At 44.2% G+C, this 16,712-nt stretch overlaps 1 protein-coding gene across 2 annotated transcripts in view; it reads right to left on the bottom strand.

Moving 5' to 3' along the window:
* The window catches only part of KIF13B (kinesin family member 13B), a 120,203-nt gene extending 104,671 nt beyond the window's left edge, over positions 1 to 15,532 (bottom strand). For both annotated transcript variants that reach the window (XM_077782478.1, XM_077782479.1), the window contains exons 1-2: positions 15,426 to 15,532; positions 4,289 to 4,382 (exon numbers count right to left, since the gene is read on the bottom strand). In XM_077782478.1, coding sequence (XP_077638604.1) covers positions 4,289 to 4,382; positions 15,426 to 15,480 — 149 coding nt within the window. In that variant the 5' untranslated portion in view covers positions 15,481 to 15,532. The remainder of the gene's footprint in view (positions 1 to 4,288; positions 4,383 to 15,425) is intronic.
* Positions 15,533 to 16,712: the final 1,180 nt, after the last annotated feature.

Raw genomic sequence — 16,712 nt, 5'->3', positions numbered from 1 at the left:
GTCCTAATCTTCATCTCTTCAAAAGGATTAAAAGCTTCTTCAGCTTTGTAAGAAGAAAGAAACTTCAGTCCAAAGACAAACTCAGGAAAGTTTTAACACACTGGGCTGTTCATTTTAACCCAACTACTGCCTGAAGTCCATAATCCACCTGAAATCAGCAATTTATTACCCACTTGAATCATAGTTTGGGTTTGAGGGGCCTTAAAGCTCACCCCATTCCAAGCCCCTGCCATGGGCAGGGACATTTTCCACCATCCCAGGTTGCTCCAAGCCCCATCTCCTCACAACTTTCTTCAGGACTGTCTATGTCTCAGAAAGAAAACAGGAATTGGAATGGAAGAAGAATCTTCTAAAATATTCTTTCTTATGTGAAATATATTTGGGCTTCACCCAGTTCCTCATTCATCAAAGCAGGAATCACTGATCTCCGCTGCTGCAAGGCTACAAAAATCCTCAAGATTTTGTCTCAATTTCTAGAACTCCTTAAAATTAAACAAATTGAGTTTAAGCACCACCACTTGCTGAGAAAAAAAAACTGTCAGTGTGGGTACAGAAAAGTAAACTGGTTTAAATCCAGAAATGGATACCTTAAAAGCAAATCTTTATAAAGATCCTCAATTACTGAATTATCTACTTGGGTATAGAAAAGTAAACAGGTTTAAATCCAGAAATAGATACCTTAAAAGCAAATCTTTATAAAGATCCTCAATTACTGAATTATCTACTACAAAGCACTAATTATAAAGACATTACAATAGCTGAAGAGGAAAAATCCAGCCTGGTTTAACACACTTGTCAGCTCCAGTTAGCTGCACTCATTCCTTGGAAGAGTTTTTACCCTGTGCCAGTCTTTGGAATCTCTCTGCTCTGCAAAACAAGCGGGAAAGCAGCTAGAAACCACAAACTGCAACAAAAGTACAGTGAAGTCAGCACTTGTTTCATTTTTAAGCATTTTCTCTTAATAAAAAGGCTCAGAGGGTTTGCTGGGCAGATTTAATGAATGCTTTGCCTTACAAATAGCATGGCTGATTCACAGGGCTGTGCCAGACTGATACACCACTGATCTCTGAGCTCATATCAGTTACACATCAATTACAGTTATGTCTGCAAAACAAAATAAACCTCCTTTGTCTGACCTGTCCAAAAAAAAAAAAAAAAAATCAATCTTTTTAACAGGTCTTGTATGGGAGATGTAAAATTATACCACAAGAAAATTGATTTAAAAAAAAAAAAAAAAAGCTACAAAGAAAGATGGAGTAATTAGAGTCAATTTGGAGATTTTCCAAAAAATTAATTCCCATAAACATTCCAATTGTTGCCCAGGACGTATCTATTCACTTCAATCACAATGAGTTCACACCCTCTTCCAAGCGCCAGCCACCGAGTAAGAATGCTGTGAGTAATCTTTGCAGCGCGGAGTAAATCCCGAGTAGATAAAGAAACTTCAGCCCTGACAGGCAGAAGAGAGCAGAGGGAGCAGACAGCTCAGCAAGGCGAACAAAAGAGGGGACAAGTCATGCCAATGATATTATCCATCCACTGAGAATCCCTGGAGCTTCACACATCCTTGAGGGGAGGTTTTGATTTACAGAGGTCATCTGGGGAAATTTGTGACAGAACTCGAAGATCTGTCACAATTAATTTTGTGAAGGCAGCTAAAGGAAAGGGTGAGCATTTCCACACACTGTAATTTTAATTTTTTACACAAGAAACCACCATCCAACCAAAGCCACCCCCTTCAACAGACTCAAGGTTAATAGCAAAGCCTGCCCAGCGTGGAGGTCATCCCGTGGATTTTAAAATTGATCTTTTGTACGTGATTAAGTTACTGAAACCTGCACAACAGCATTAAGGATTGCTCAATAAAATAACTGCTGCCTCTCTCCAGCTCAGGAGAGGTAATTTCTTGGTTAAGGAATAACAGGAGAATACCACATTTTTTTCCAGCCATATGAAAAGATACTTTTTTTAAGAGCAAGTCTTTTACATGTACTTATTAATCCTCAAGTCTCTAGATAAATGTATAAATAATATATTCCATTTGTAGACACAAGAAGAACTGAGGTCCATCACTTATCACCTGGATTTTCAAAACATTCCTTAATTTTTAATGCCAAATTTGAAATAGCTACAGACACTTCTGAAGACCTGAGAACATGTCAGTGCAAACACATGGACACAATTTGCCCTATGCAACAGTCAGGTCCCATACACCTCAAGTTGGGGGATTTATTTGCTTCTCCCCATCTCCCAGACTTGGTTTGTCCCAAAGAGGATGGAAGTGGGGAAAAAAAAAAGCTTAAATCCAAAAGTCATGGGTTGTTTTTCCAAATGTCACTCCCTGCCACAGCAAGGCTGAGTCATGACAAGTGGGAAGTTGACAGCACTGAATTCTGTCTCTAAAATTCTTTTTCCAGTTCTTAAATTGACCCTGGCATCCCAATGAGAAATGCAGCAAAGCTCTGAAGGTTTTCAAACTTGCCCTGCTTTGCAAGCAGGTAAACTGTGTTTTTACAATATTAATTACTTCTCTTTTCCCTGTTTAGTTAGGTTTGCCAGAATTCCTTCAGCTTCCTTGAGACACCAGAAAACTCTGAAATCCAAAGGAATTGATTTTGTAACAGAAGGCAAAGTAGTGGATGGTGGATTTGGAAATGGGAGCAGAACCTGAGCATAAATTACACCCCAGACTTAGAAAAACTGCAACTAATCTTCTCCTTGAGCTGATATTTAAGTTTCCTCTGATGGAGCTGCAGAAGCCAAGACAATTCAGCAGCAGCCTCCCAAGGTTGTAACCTGTTCCAAAAGGACCCTGCTCCAAACCCTCACCTCTCCAACTTGTGTTTTTGGGATCTGCTGTCTCACCATGTGCAGGAAAACCCACAGTGCAGTTAATGGGCCTCCACTTCCCCCTCTTTTATTAAATCACCCCAGATAAATTTCCTAGGCTTCCTGCTTGGATTAGCAATGGCCATTTGTGAGGATGCAAATGAAGCATTCTTCTCACACTGAGCTCACCACCTTGTCTGGGACCTCAAGCCACTGCCAACCCAGCCCTCCCCTGCCAAGGCACACGATTTGCATGATGTGTGGCTGCCCCATGAACGTTTTTAAACACTTATTAGGGACTATAAACCAGACATTTCATAGCCATGTTTCAGAGAAACTACTAGCAACGTTTTTAATCCAGCTGTGGCTGACTTGGCTTCTGAAAAATCTCAATTTCCTGCCTTTTTTAGAGGCTCAAATCAATGTAGGGTTTTGGCAGCTGAACAATTCACATGTTCCTGGAGGAGGAGAATACTGATACAAACAAAAACACACCCCCACACACACAGCCTGTTTGGTTTTAAGTAACTTATTAAAGCTCCAGTCCCACTGTCTGTAATAAATCTTTCAGCTAATGACAATGGAAGGTAAATACTGCACCTGAAGATCTCTTTGCTTGTCCACTTGGGTTTGAGGAGTTGGAATTATCAGGGATCAGTTAATGAATACTGACCCCTGATCACAGCTCAGCATCACATGAAAATTTAAACAAAGCTTTTCTATGTGTTTAATTTAACACACAGAATTTTTCTCCTGTTACCCCTAAGTCCTCTTCCCTTTTTCCCCCTCCAGAAAACTGATGATTGACTGCAGACATCCAGCAACAGGTTTTGCCATTTCCTGCACCATTATTTTGTTTCATGCATGTATTTTTCCATTTTCTCCCCTTGCATCAAGCAATAAATTAAATTGTCACAAGCTTAACTCTGTCACTTACTACATGACTTTTCAGTTTCACAGTAATTGAACAGATTAATGCCAGTTCCAACACAAACATCTCCACAGATTTTTGATGCATGGAATGCCCCACTGTCAAGTAACTCCTAAAGCTACATCTCTCCAGAATGTTCCCATTCACCTTCTTACACCATGACCATTACAAGAAAACAACTGTGAAAATTAATTTCATTCCAAAATAACAAACTGTGGTCTGCTCAAATAGTTTTGCAGATTTAAATTTCTCCCATCCCACAGCAGCACATGAGGAAAAAAAATGAATGTTCATGGACTCATTAACCATTAACACATTGCTGGGAGCAGAAAGAAAATGCACAAGGTTTTCAAAGCAACTTCCCAGCACAGTAAAAATCAGCCTTATTTTATGGATGATGGCAATTACACTGCAGAAATAATATATATAATTTTTTAACTAAAAGCCTTCTATCAAGGCCTACATTTCCTAGTTGTTAGGTTCATATTTAATTTATGCAACCTGACCTTCCCAATTCAAAAATCTTACCTGGCATCTCCTTTTGAAAGGTTGGTGTTTACAGGGTGAAGAATAACCTTGTTTGCATCCACATCCACCACACATTTTGTATGCAGATCAAGCTCTAAAAAGAAATGAGAGAGTGTCAAGTGCTACTCCTAAAGCACTGGGATTATATACACCATTACTTCCTCCAGACACCAAATTTATTCATGCAGTCTGACAGCCACCCATCAGGCAGAGAATAGAAACAGGACTTTTGCCAAATTCCACTTCTAGGGATATTCTGATGGGATGGATCCTGTCCAGCTTTAAAGCAAGCACTCTTTTCAAAGCAAGAAAAAGCATTTGGGTTTCACTGAAGGACAATCAGCATATACAAGGGCAGTATGAAATTTCTTCTGGGGGAAAAGAACCATTTAGGCTCGGTACCACTTTGACAGCTCTTCTTATTGCTCCCTCAATGCCTCACAGGGAAAGCTGCCCCTGCCATCTGCAGCACATTTTCCCCAGCCACTGCTGTGATATGGTGCCAGCTGTCAGTCCTGGGGCACCTGCTCACAGAAATTCAAGTCCCATCAAAAATAATTTAGGTGCAAGCACGTAGAAAAGGGCTTGTCCTTCCCCCACAGCCTCCAGGCAAGTCCAGCTCTCCCAAGTGACGCCAAGCAGTGGGATGTGGACTATGAGTAATGAGGATATTTGGAGTGTGTGAGAACTCTCGGCCGGCCATAGAGGTGGGGAAAGCAAAATAAAAGCTTCAGATAACACTGACAGCAGTCCAAGGTATCCACCCAGTGACAAATGGAGTTAGCTATGGGATAAAGCACACAGCCTGCACCCAAAGTCACTGCTACAGGAGTGACTATAGCACTGGACACAAACAAATCCCTGCACAGTGACACTGGCCATGGAAAGTGCTCCCAAGTGCTGATTCCAATGGGTGTGAACAGTGTGTTCAAAGTCAAAGTCACTGTTACAGACACCCAGGATGTGGAGCCAGGACATGAACAAGTCCCTGCACGGTGACACTAACCCTGGAAAGGGCTCCCAAGTGCTGATGCTGATGGTGTCATGGCCAAAGTCACTACTACAGACACGCAGGACGTGGAGTCTGGACACAAACAAATCCCTGCACAGTGACACTGGCCATGGAAAGTGCTCCCAAGTGCTGATTCCAATGGGTGTGAACAGTGTGTCATGGCCAAAGTCACTGTTACAGATACCCAGGACGTGGAGCCTGGACACAAACAAGTCCCTGAACAGTGACACTAACCCTGGAAAGTGCTCCCAAGTGCTGATGCTGATGGCCAGGACACTGTTCACCCCCACAGTCACTGCTACAGACACCCAGGATGTGGAGCCTGGACATAAAAAAGTCCCTGCATGGTGACACTGGCCATGGAAAGTGCTCCCAAGGGCTGATTCCAATGACCATGGCACACTGTTCACCCCCACAGTCACTGCTACAGACACCCAGGATGTGGAGCCAGGACACGAACAAGTCCCTGAATGGTGACACTGGCCATGTAAAGGGCTCCCAAGTGCTGATTCCAATGATCATGGCACACTGTTCACCCCCAAAGTCACTGCTACAAACACCCAGGACGTAGATCCTGGACACAGACAAGTCCCTACATGGTGACACTGGCCATGGAAAGTGCTCCCAAGTGCTGATTCCAATGGCCATGGCACACTGTTCACACCCTCCCACGCCGGGATGACGAGGGGCTATGCTGAATAATCTCCACACAGGGTTCAGCACCTCAGCTGAATCACCCAAATACGCTTGTGTCTAAGCATGTTAAATATAATCCTCCTCCCCCTTCATCTCTGCTCTTTCCTCCTCAGTCACCTGTACTTGCTCTTTCACCTCACAGCACCTTATAAACTCAGTCTGGAAATCTCTCAGGCTGTGCTTATGGCACAGCATCTTGCAGACTTCTCTCTCCTGATAAGCGACACAGTAAGAGGGAGTTTCTTCCATTAACATTTTTAGAAAGAAATGTTACAGCCTTTTGATGCCTGACCTGCAGCAAAGAAAGCCAAAGCTTGAGATCACTGGGCAAACATGAAACTGAAATCCTCCTGAGCAAAACTGCTCCTCTGTTATTACACTGTGCTTCTGCAGGAGGAAGAGCCAGACGAGTTCCAGAAGCCAGTGTTTATTTTAATTTCTCCCCACACCCTGAAAGCCAATTTACCTACCATTAATATGCAACACATGCTTGCTCAGATGAAACCATGTTCTTCATACGTCCCATATCCGACAAGGCACTTTATCTTGGTTTGGCTGGTTAGTGATTAACACTCTGTATTGCAGTGACCTGCTTTTCCCAGCTCCTGAGGAAGGGTTTTACCTGCCTCATGCAAAGCAAAAAGGTCTGCAAGCAGCATGCCTTCTGCCACGATTTTTAATGCAGCTCTTGAGAGAGAACGCCCATGGCAGGCTTTGCATCCCTGACTGCCCAGTGAACTCCATCTCACCAGTGCTCATTTTACCTCTCTTTGTGAAATGCCATTAAGAAAGCACACAGGCAGGATAAAAGACTTCCTTGAAGTCGAATGTCACCGCAAGAAAAAAGGGTTCAAAGCCAATTTGTCCTGTGCAATACACCTTGTTTGATTATCACACTCACAAAGGTAATGTTAAAACTCCTCACCTTGGTGTGCTGCACGGTTTTGGAAGATGTGGTGAGCCAAGCTAGCAGCTATTTCCAAACCCAGAGGTTCCAGTCCTCCCCTCCTGTGCCTGTTGCTAACCTTCTGCCACTACCATGCTCAGCAGATCCTCTGTAAGTCACCTCAAGCTACTTCAACAGCAGAGAACTACCCAGCATGGAAAACAGATGTATCCAGACCCTATGGAGAGCTCCATCATCCCACTGAAAGCTGGGGAGACCTATGCAATGGGAAGAGAGGAGCTGGGAGAGATCTTGCACCAGCTGAGATGATCTGCTCCTCCAGTTCATGGTGTCACATGAAACAAACCCCTAAGAAACATTTATATTGAGCCTCTAAGCTGGGTCTGGATCCAGACAGCCTTAAGGCTGCTTATCCCAGTTACCTTGGCCAAAGGCTCACATGGAAACTCTCCTTTCAGCTGAAGACACAGTTGAAATCCTGTTTGAACAGCACATCGTTCACTTTCTTCAAACTCTGGCTCCATTACATTCTTTGGCAGATTTCTAAATTCTTTAATCCTTCCGGTAGGCTGAGAGATGAAACTTACATTATCCACTGCTGAAACTTGTATCATCATCATTTCCACCTCATTATGTTTTTAATATCATTAAAGCACCTTGGTCTTATAGTCAAATTATCTGCCTGCTCTTTTGGATATGATCACACAAGGACTCCACCCTTACTTTTACTGGTTTCAGTGTCTCCCAGGTGAGCTGGGTACTTGCTGCTCCTGAACAACAAACAAAATTGGGATGCACCAAGATAAGATCATAAGGATGCACATCCAAACATCCCAATTAATTCGTCCTGTACTAAGGACTAGTCAAAGTTTGGTGTAATTTTCTTCAACTATTCAGGTGTGTTTTTTTCAGGCAGCATGAAATTCAAAAATAAAAGGTGAAATTAAAAGATGATAGAAGAAGCTCACTGTCAAGCTTTGGAGACTTATCTCAAATTTTGCACCTCAAACAAAAAGAAAATCTCACCTATTATTATTGCTAACTTGTTTCTACCTTCAGTCATTACTGAGCAAACACAATCAACTACTCATTTGCTTCATCAAATCAAGAAACTAATCAGCTAATTCCTCTTTGGAGAATTAAAACTCAAACTCTCAATATCAAGAACCATTTATTGCAGAGAATGAAAATCTCTTTCACAGCTTCAGAATGAGAGAGCTGTGACATCCATAATAAAAGGGTAACACTTATCTGAGTCACTTCTCCCCATTTACATTTCACAGCAGTAGAAGTGTTAAGCAAAGCTGGGCTGAGTGCAAGAATAATTGTGAAGTGTTGTGTCCAAGCTGCTCACAGAGAGTTCCTTGGATGAGTTTTTATTTTACTTGTGACACTGGAAGGTGGGGGTTGAAGGAAGCCACTCTCCTTCCCTTTTTCCCTTGATTTTTCAACACCTCACAAGACTTTTTTAAAACTGGGATTCAGTGTAGATCATAGCTGAAACCACACTTGTGTAAATCCCAAATCACTACTACGCCTTGGATAAAAGCATTGTGGGTGTTATAAAAACAACTCACTCCCCATATACGCTTTGGGCTTTTTCACTAAGAAATTCAGTGAGTTTCAAACAGGGTGGGAAAGTCAGCAAGCAAGAGAGAGGTGGAAAAGCAAACCCAGGAGCAGCCTAACAGGGCAAGGAACAGTGGATTCAGCAGGCATGGCCCATTCCCACTACTACAGGTAAGAATTTCCAGTCCCTCTGGAACAGCAGTCATGTGTCTGGTAATCATAAACTCACCACAGCAGATTTTCCACAACAGAGTTAACAAACATTGGCAATGGTGCCACTTGAAATTGCCCTAATCAGGTTTAGGGCAGAGATACGGAGTGTGTGTGAATCTTGGAGGAAGGGGAGAGAGGTATTTTGGAAAATGTTGGATGTTTTCACCTCTGGGAAATTTCTGTCTTTGCTGATGGATCTGGCTGGGAACTGTTTGCATGGACTGGCTGCAGCTACTGAGAACAGAGGTCAGATAATGCTGTACCCAACTCTAGGGGCTGCCTCAGGTGGCACAACAGAAACACCTGAACTGCCCCCTGGTGACACTGCATCTTCCTCAGCCACCACCCTAAAAACCATCCCACTGCAGCTCACTGCATTTCAGACCCAAACAAAATGACCCTAAGACAAGGCTTTTGCAGGGCAGCTTGAAATAATCTTAAGGTGAACAATGATACAGTAAATAAGGTTTTAAACTCGTGGCTTGGGGTGGCATGGTGTAATGAGAGCTTTTAGTACCACAGCCAGGATAGATGAAAGGTCTGTTATAAATTATTTCTCCTTGTTTTCCACTTTACAATCCCTACTTTTTTCATTGTATAAGATGGCAGCAACCTTCCTGTGCCTAACAGTGCTACAAGAGAGCTGGAGAGGGACTTGGGACAAGTCCCAAGGACACAGGGATGGACAGGACACAGGGAATGGCTTCCCATGGACAGAGGGCAGGGATGGATGGGAATTTGGGAAGGAATTGTTCCCTGTGAGGGTGGGGAGGCCCTGGCACAGGTTTCCCGGAGAAGCTGTGGCTGCCCCTGGATCCCTGGAAGTGTCCAAGGCCAGGCTGGATGGAGCTTGGAGCAGCCTGGGATGGTGGAAGGTGTCCCTGCCCATGGCAGAGGCTGGAATAAAATGAGTTTAAAGTCCCTTGCAGCCCAAACCATTCCATGATTCTATGAATTAAGGGAAAGCACTACCCAGTTAATGAAGAGCTTTGACTTCCATGTAAGTTTTTCCATTAGATCTCAGCTTAAGAAATTAGTTTAGGAAGGTTGACAATTTTCCAGCCCTTTCAAATACCATTTAATCCAGAACCTCCCTGAAACAGAGCCATGAACCTGAAGCTGTAACACAGGTCAAATAAAAGTTGTCTCAGATTCCTCCTGGTTCCACTAGCAGATTTAGGGCAGCTGTACCTTCAGTGACACCTCAGGACCCTCTGGAGATGGGCCTCAGGCTCTGTAGAGTCACTGGGAACCAGAACAACCGGCCTTGCAGGGCTCCACAAAAGCTGGAAAAGCCAACTGAAGTATAACAAATAAAATGTGAAAGCTTTAAAGTGCCTCTCCTAAGCTCATAAGCCAAAATTGGCCACAAATACAAAAGCTCAAATAATCTCCTGTGAAGACAGACGATAGAAATTTTATATTTTAAATTGCCAGTAGATTTTCAGGAGATTAACATTCCCTTGGAGGTTAGTCCTGGAATGTTGTACCCTGAGCCGTCAAGTTGCATTGGATAAGAAATCACAATTGGTTTCTCATACCTTTCTTGGTCTAGAAAAGCAAATGGCAAAAACTGAGAAATGTTTAACCTGTAACTTAAATATTTATCACACAAATAATTTTTTTTTTTAAATTATAAAAAATAAAAAAAGGGCTGTTGTTTGGAGTTTTCTGTTGTTTTTTTGTTTGGAAAAAAAATGTGAAAGCCAGTTCAAAGACAACAAGTCCTCAAGTTTCCCTGCCAATATTTGTTTCCCAAGAGTGACTTTCTCTTTGCCACGTAGGAGCCAATACAAATAAAGGCAAAACTAACTGAGGAGATGAGTGAACGTGAATATAACTTCCATCTACATGATAATGCTGAGGGTTTATATGGAAAAAAAGAGTATAAAAACAAGATGTAGTGATAAATTCTGACAAAAATGCAGTTATTTCACTTGTACTTTATGAAGTATCATGAAGGCACCTTTCAAGCTTCTGTTGTTGTATGAACTGCTCAAACGTAAGTCATGAAATTTTCAGTTTGTAGCAATTAAAGGTCATTAAATATGTACGACTGCATCTGGAAAGGCACATGATGCTATGAAAGCTTGTCCATGAGGGGAAATCAACTCAAACTCACGAGCACATGGAACAGGCAAGGTGCCCTCTCACCCTAATTCCATGTTGTACAAATGCTTAAAAAAGTCTTCTATCCTCTGCTGCTTTGTTTTCTGCAAGGAAAGAGCTTTTCAAACAGCTTTAGTGAAGGCACGTCATGGATCTGGACATGGACCTTGCTCACAGCCAGCTCTGCAAACACCCCTGGACAGAGTAAATAAATCAGTGTGGGGACTCTGGTGAGCTCCCAGAGAAGTTCAACACTCCAGAGTTATTAACAGGCATGAAATGCAAGAGTTTGCTCAGCCACCAAGCACCCTAAAGCCAAGGCAGAGCTATTCCAGGTGTATCTGATCCTCAGGAGGAGCAGCCAGCCTGAAACCAGAGCAGCAAGGGAACCTCCCCTTGCACTTGGAGCTCAGAGGGTGCAATTAGCACTAAAATTCCTTGGAAGGTACAATCAGCACTAAAATTCCTTTGTGGCATCCACGCTGGATGTCCGGGAGTCTCTGGCTGTGGGGAGGAGTAAGGCTGCAGAAGCCCTTAAAATACAATTGCCTCACAAGATGAAACATTAACTCTGCATCTTTTACCCATGTGCCGCCTTATCTCAAGGTTAATCCTGCTTGTAGCCCAAACAGTTTTATAGCTTATCAACCATCACCAGGAAATATTCCAAACTCCAGGCAGTCGTGCTTTACAAGGATAATGGTGAAGAAAAGCCTTGTGGTTTGCACATTGCCATCACGATACAACAGGTGCCACTTCACGCCCTCTAATACTGTAATTAATCTTATAAACCTGCTTGCACAAACTTCAGTTTATAGATAAGTTGTCTCTGTAGTAATTTCCATGGCAAAACAAACAAACAAGAGCACAGGAACAACCCCCACTTCCTCACCTCAAACCCCAAAAACGTTTCGAGTAGCTGGAAATGAAACCTCCTACAAGAAGAATAGAAGGACATAAAATTACCACCTGACACAGCGATCAGAAGCTTGTACAGATACAGAAGCAAATTCCTTCCTCACATGCACTGGAAACAGAATCTTCAGCATAAAAGCATGAGAAGATCCCTGTTTCAACACTGACAGTCTGGATAAATATACATATCAACACAACAGATACCTGAATGTGTACTTACAGGCAACCCAGGTATTTAAACTGGAGCTGCAGGTCTTACACTACAATCCTAGTACAGTTTAACATGGCAGCATTGCCAGAATACAGGCAGTAGCTTTCCTGCCTTTCTTGTTCAAAAAGTATTGACCCAAGGGAGATGTAGCAGTCTGGACTGGCTTAAGTGTCAAGCAATATCCTTGAGCACAAGTCATGTTCTTTTAAAACAGAACAACTTTTGTCAGCATTAATTAACACGACACTGAACTGATTCAAAAACACAAGGAAACACAGTGACTTAATATACTTATGTACAGCCTGTACCCAAACATCACCTGAAAACAAAGCATTCAGTCATAAAATTCTTAATTAAAAAGCCTTCAGCTGTCATTTGTTTTGCTTCATGGTATGGCCTGAGATTTGCATTTACCTGAAATATGATGAATATCTGCTAAAAGAAGTCAAACATGACACTTGCAAAAGGAAATCCACTGCAAATCTTAAATAAAACACCAAAAGAACTTCCTGATTGTTATCAAACCCTCATCTGAATAACGCAGTGCACTAGGAAATACTTTAGTGAATTACAGAGCCAAGAAAATAAAAGACCAGGAGCCTTATCTAACAAAGCAGTACTGAATTATTTAATTCATAAAAGCCTGTTAATCGAGATCCCAGTTTGCAAAGTAGAAGGGATGTAAAAAAAGACGCCTCAGTTGCCACCCAGGAGAGCCTCCAGCTTCAGACGTGGCACTGCGAACGTGTGGACACAGCAGCAATTTTATAAAAGCAAAGCTTCAGCACAGGCTTGGTAGGACTGAGGTCTCATTTGAAGCAAGATACAAAATGAAGTAGCCTGGATGCAGAAAAAGTCCAAACCCAAGTACAATTAGAAACACTTCCTCTCACTAAAAATTAGTGCTATAAACTGAATTTATGGATTACCACTCTGCATGAGAATGAAGCGAGACCCTCAATCCAAACACCCTGAAATGTGAGTGCTATAAATAACCAATTATTTGATACACAAATCCCTTCCACATGCAGGCAAGGAATCCATTATACTTTTATGAGCTGTAAAAACTCCTAACAGTTAAGCACACCACTTTTATTAACCTAATAAACCCTTGCCTTAAGAAATTAATAACTCGAACACCAAAGACAACCACCACCACCACAAGTAAACACCGAGAATATTTCAAAGCTTAACTTTCCACAGTCTCAGCCATCTGACAGGTTTGTAACGTTAAGCCCTTCGGTGCAGAGGGAAGGAAAGAACATTACTCGTGATCCTGAAGAAAACAAATACTTGCTTCACGTCCAAAGTCCCAGAGCTCCATACAAATAGTGCTCAGAACAAAATGTGTATGGAAGAGCTTCCAGGAAAGCTGTCTCTTGCCTCAAAACTTAATTAAGAAAAAGCAAGGCCCCAGAAATCTTACAAATGGATGAATCTTCAGAAAATCAGTTGCAAAAATGCTTAAATTTAACTTTAAATAGGTAAGAAAAACTGTAGCCTTCATACCACTGTCTGTTTCTACAAATTCAAGGTGCATCAGAAATACCATAGGGAGGATCAGTTGTTTAGACCCAGCCAAACATCTGGACTGTGACAAATAATCTGCTGGGGAAAAAAAAAAAAAAACACTTCCAGGACATTTTGGTTGAGGGAGAAAAATACATGAATCTTCTAGGATAGACTTAAATGGATTTAGGTATCACTCACAAGTAACAGGATATTTAATAGCAGCAAACTGCCAAGAGTGGGGGGTTCAGGCCCTCCTTCTCTCTGATGAGCATCAAGGACTGATACTCAAATGTCCCTCACTCCTGGATGAGCTTCCTGACAAGTGTCATCCTGTCCATAAGATTTTCAAGTTTATTCAGAATAAAAGACAAAGAGAATTTGGACTTGTGGGTCCCTTCCAACTCAGAATATTCCATGAAAGAGAGTACTAAGATACAATCTAGATTTCCTCTAGATTCCCAGCAGTTCCTGGCTGGAAAGGGACATATGGACAAACTCGGGGCTGAACAGACCGAGGATGCATGTGGGAGGAAGAGGTGCATTAGTCACCCCTGGAGATCCAAACTTCACTGATGGAGGCCCTGTGCGAGCTCATCTCATCTGACGTGCTCCAGAGGTCCCTTCCAGCCTGAATTATTGTCTAATCCCGGGGGTGAGGAACATCAAGCAGCCAGGAGACGTCTGGGGCAGAGCCAAGGAAATGACCTATGTCAGGAAAGGGACATGAGCAAGAGCCCAGATCTGTCACCAACACCCAGCACCACCTTCCAGCTCCTCTCCCAGCTCCCACCAACTCCTCCACGGCCACTCCATCTCCTCCAACCAATTCTCTCTAAGGATGGATTCTGCTCTGTTTTGAGAGCTGGCTCCTGAAGTATAACAAAATGAAGCTTTTGGTCAAAATATCCTCAGTTTCTCTAAGCCACCAGACTGTAAAGGCATCAATTCCATCTCTTGTGCTGGAAGTGGGATCCAGGAGCTCCTGTGAACTCAGTGAACATTCCCCTGCTGCCGTTTTACAGGCATAGAATCACTGCATTTAATGTTTTAACCCCTTTTCACTGAAAGGAATTAAAAAGGTATTATATGTCAGATGGTGTAGGCAATAAAGGGCTTTCCCTCTCCCTCATTTTTTTTTGCTTCAGCTACTAAACTGACTTCACTGGATTCCCCAAAAGGAATTATTGGCATACTCCTGTGAGAATGTGGGATAAAAAAAGCGCCATCCTACACTTTCTTGGATTTCTGCCTTCTTCACCTTCCCATTCCTTGGCTGAAGCTGCCTTTTCATACTTGCTTCCTCATCATCCAGAGCAAGTTTTTCTAATTAAGACAAGTAATAAACATTTAAACAGCTGCCCAGACCACGGTCTGATTACCATAACCCTTAGGCAAGTTTCGTCGAGGGGAAAGAAAAAAAAAAAAGCCAACAACAACCCAAAAAACCACAACAACAAAAATTCTCTTGTCAATTCTCGCTTCCTCTTCTGTCTTTTCTTGCTTGTTTTTTGTCCTTGTGTCGCTGTCATCTGGTTAACAGCGTCCCACTCAAGCCCCGAGGGTTGGAGAGCAGCGGGGTGAATTAGCACGGGACAAAATGCAGAAAAAAGAGGCATTTTCCCCCAAATCCGCAAAGCGGGAAGAAGGAAGCGCTGTCCCAGCAGGAACCGGCTGTAGAGCAGGTGCAGGAGGTGCGGAGAGAGCTTTTTTTCGCCCGGGGGAGCGGACGAGGCAAAATAAATCCATCAACCCAGGCAGGTTTGGGAAAAGGGATCTCGGGAGAGGGGGGCGAGCACGGCGCGGCCGCCCGCCTGTGCCCACCCGGGCCGTGTTTATTCCCGGTAAACACTGAAGCACACACGGACACGCACCCATTCACCCGCACCGGGACACACCTGTCCCGACCGACACCTGTCCCCAAGGACCGGCACCCCCGCGCCGCTCCCGGGAAGGACAGGGGAGAGGGATGCTGAGCAAGAACACGGAGTCTCACCTCGCCGGTTCATGGGGCGGACACGCACCGCCACCTTCACTTTGGAGTCCCCCATCCTGCCGCTCCAGCCTTCGCGGCTCCCCCGTCCCTGCCCGGCTTCCGTCTGCCGAGGGAGAGCCGGAGCGGGGAGGAGCGCCCGGGAGGGAGGTGCCGTGCCGGGCCAATGCCGGCCGGACTACAACTCCCAGCGAGCATCGCGCAGCGCCACGCCTCCTCAGCTCCCGGCGGGGTGCCGCGATGCGCGCTGGGAGGTGTAGTTTTTTCTCCCGCCTCCAGCTTGGTAATGGAGCAGGCTGGCTGAATCATGGAATTAATTAATGTGGGAAAGGCCTCTGCGATCATCCAGTTCAACCTGTGATCCATCACTGCCTTGTCACCAGACCAGAGCACTGAGTGCTATGTCCAGGTGCTCCTTGGACACCTGCAAGAATTGGGACTCCAAAAAAAGCCCCTTCCGATGTCTAAGCACAGAATCACAGAACTGGTCAATCTAAAAGTGACCATAGCGGGTCATCTGGTCCAACCCCTCTGCTCAGGCAGGGTCAACCCAGAGCACAGAGCACAGGATTGCATCCAGACAGTCCTGGAACACCTCCAGTGGGGGAAACTCCACACCCTTTCTGGTCAACCTGTTCCAGTGTTCGGTCACTGCACAGGAAAGAAGCTCTTCCTCATGTTCAGGTGGAACTTCCTGGGCACCAGATTTTCTGCTAAGAAATTCTTCCCAATGACCAACCTGGCACAGTTTGAGGCCATTCCCTCTCATCCTGTCCCTGTTCCCTGGGAGCAGAGCCTGACCCTGCCCCTGGCTGTCCCCTCCTGTCAGGGCTTGTGCAGAGCCACAAGGTCCCCCCTGAGCCTCCTTTTCTCCAGGCTGAGCCCCTTTCCAGCTCCCTCAGCCCCTCCTGGTGCTCCAGCCCCTTCCCCAGCTCCGTTCCCATCCCTGGACACGCTCCAGGCCCTCAATATCCATACTGAAGTGAGAGAGCCAGGCACTGAATGCTTGTATGTGGAGTCCTTCAGAATAGAGGGATTCGTCAGGGGGAGCAGCCAAAATGGATTTATAGACTGCAGGGAGCTCAGGATCACCCCAGGCCCTGCCACTCTACCCCGGGTGGCTGAAGGGAAGCCCATCACATCTCAGTTCCCTCCTTTTGGGGAAATACTGAGGTATTTCATGTTGAGCAGACAACGGCATTGCCTCTGGAACTTGCACACCTCACCTTGGAATTTCCTCTGTGTTCCACAGGGTTTCTGTCCATCAGAAATCACTTTATAAGTCACATC

Source organism: Lonchura striata, chromosome 3 (genome assembly GCF_046129695.1).
Source record: "Lonchura striata isolate bLonStr1 chromosome 3, bLonStr1.mat, whole genome shotgun sequence".
NCBI lineage: Eukaryota > Metazoa > Chordata > Aves > Passeriformes > Estrildidae > Lonchura > Lonchura striata.
Note: the sequence above shows the minus strand (reverse complement) of the source record. Positions and strands in the feature narration are given on the sequence as shown.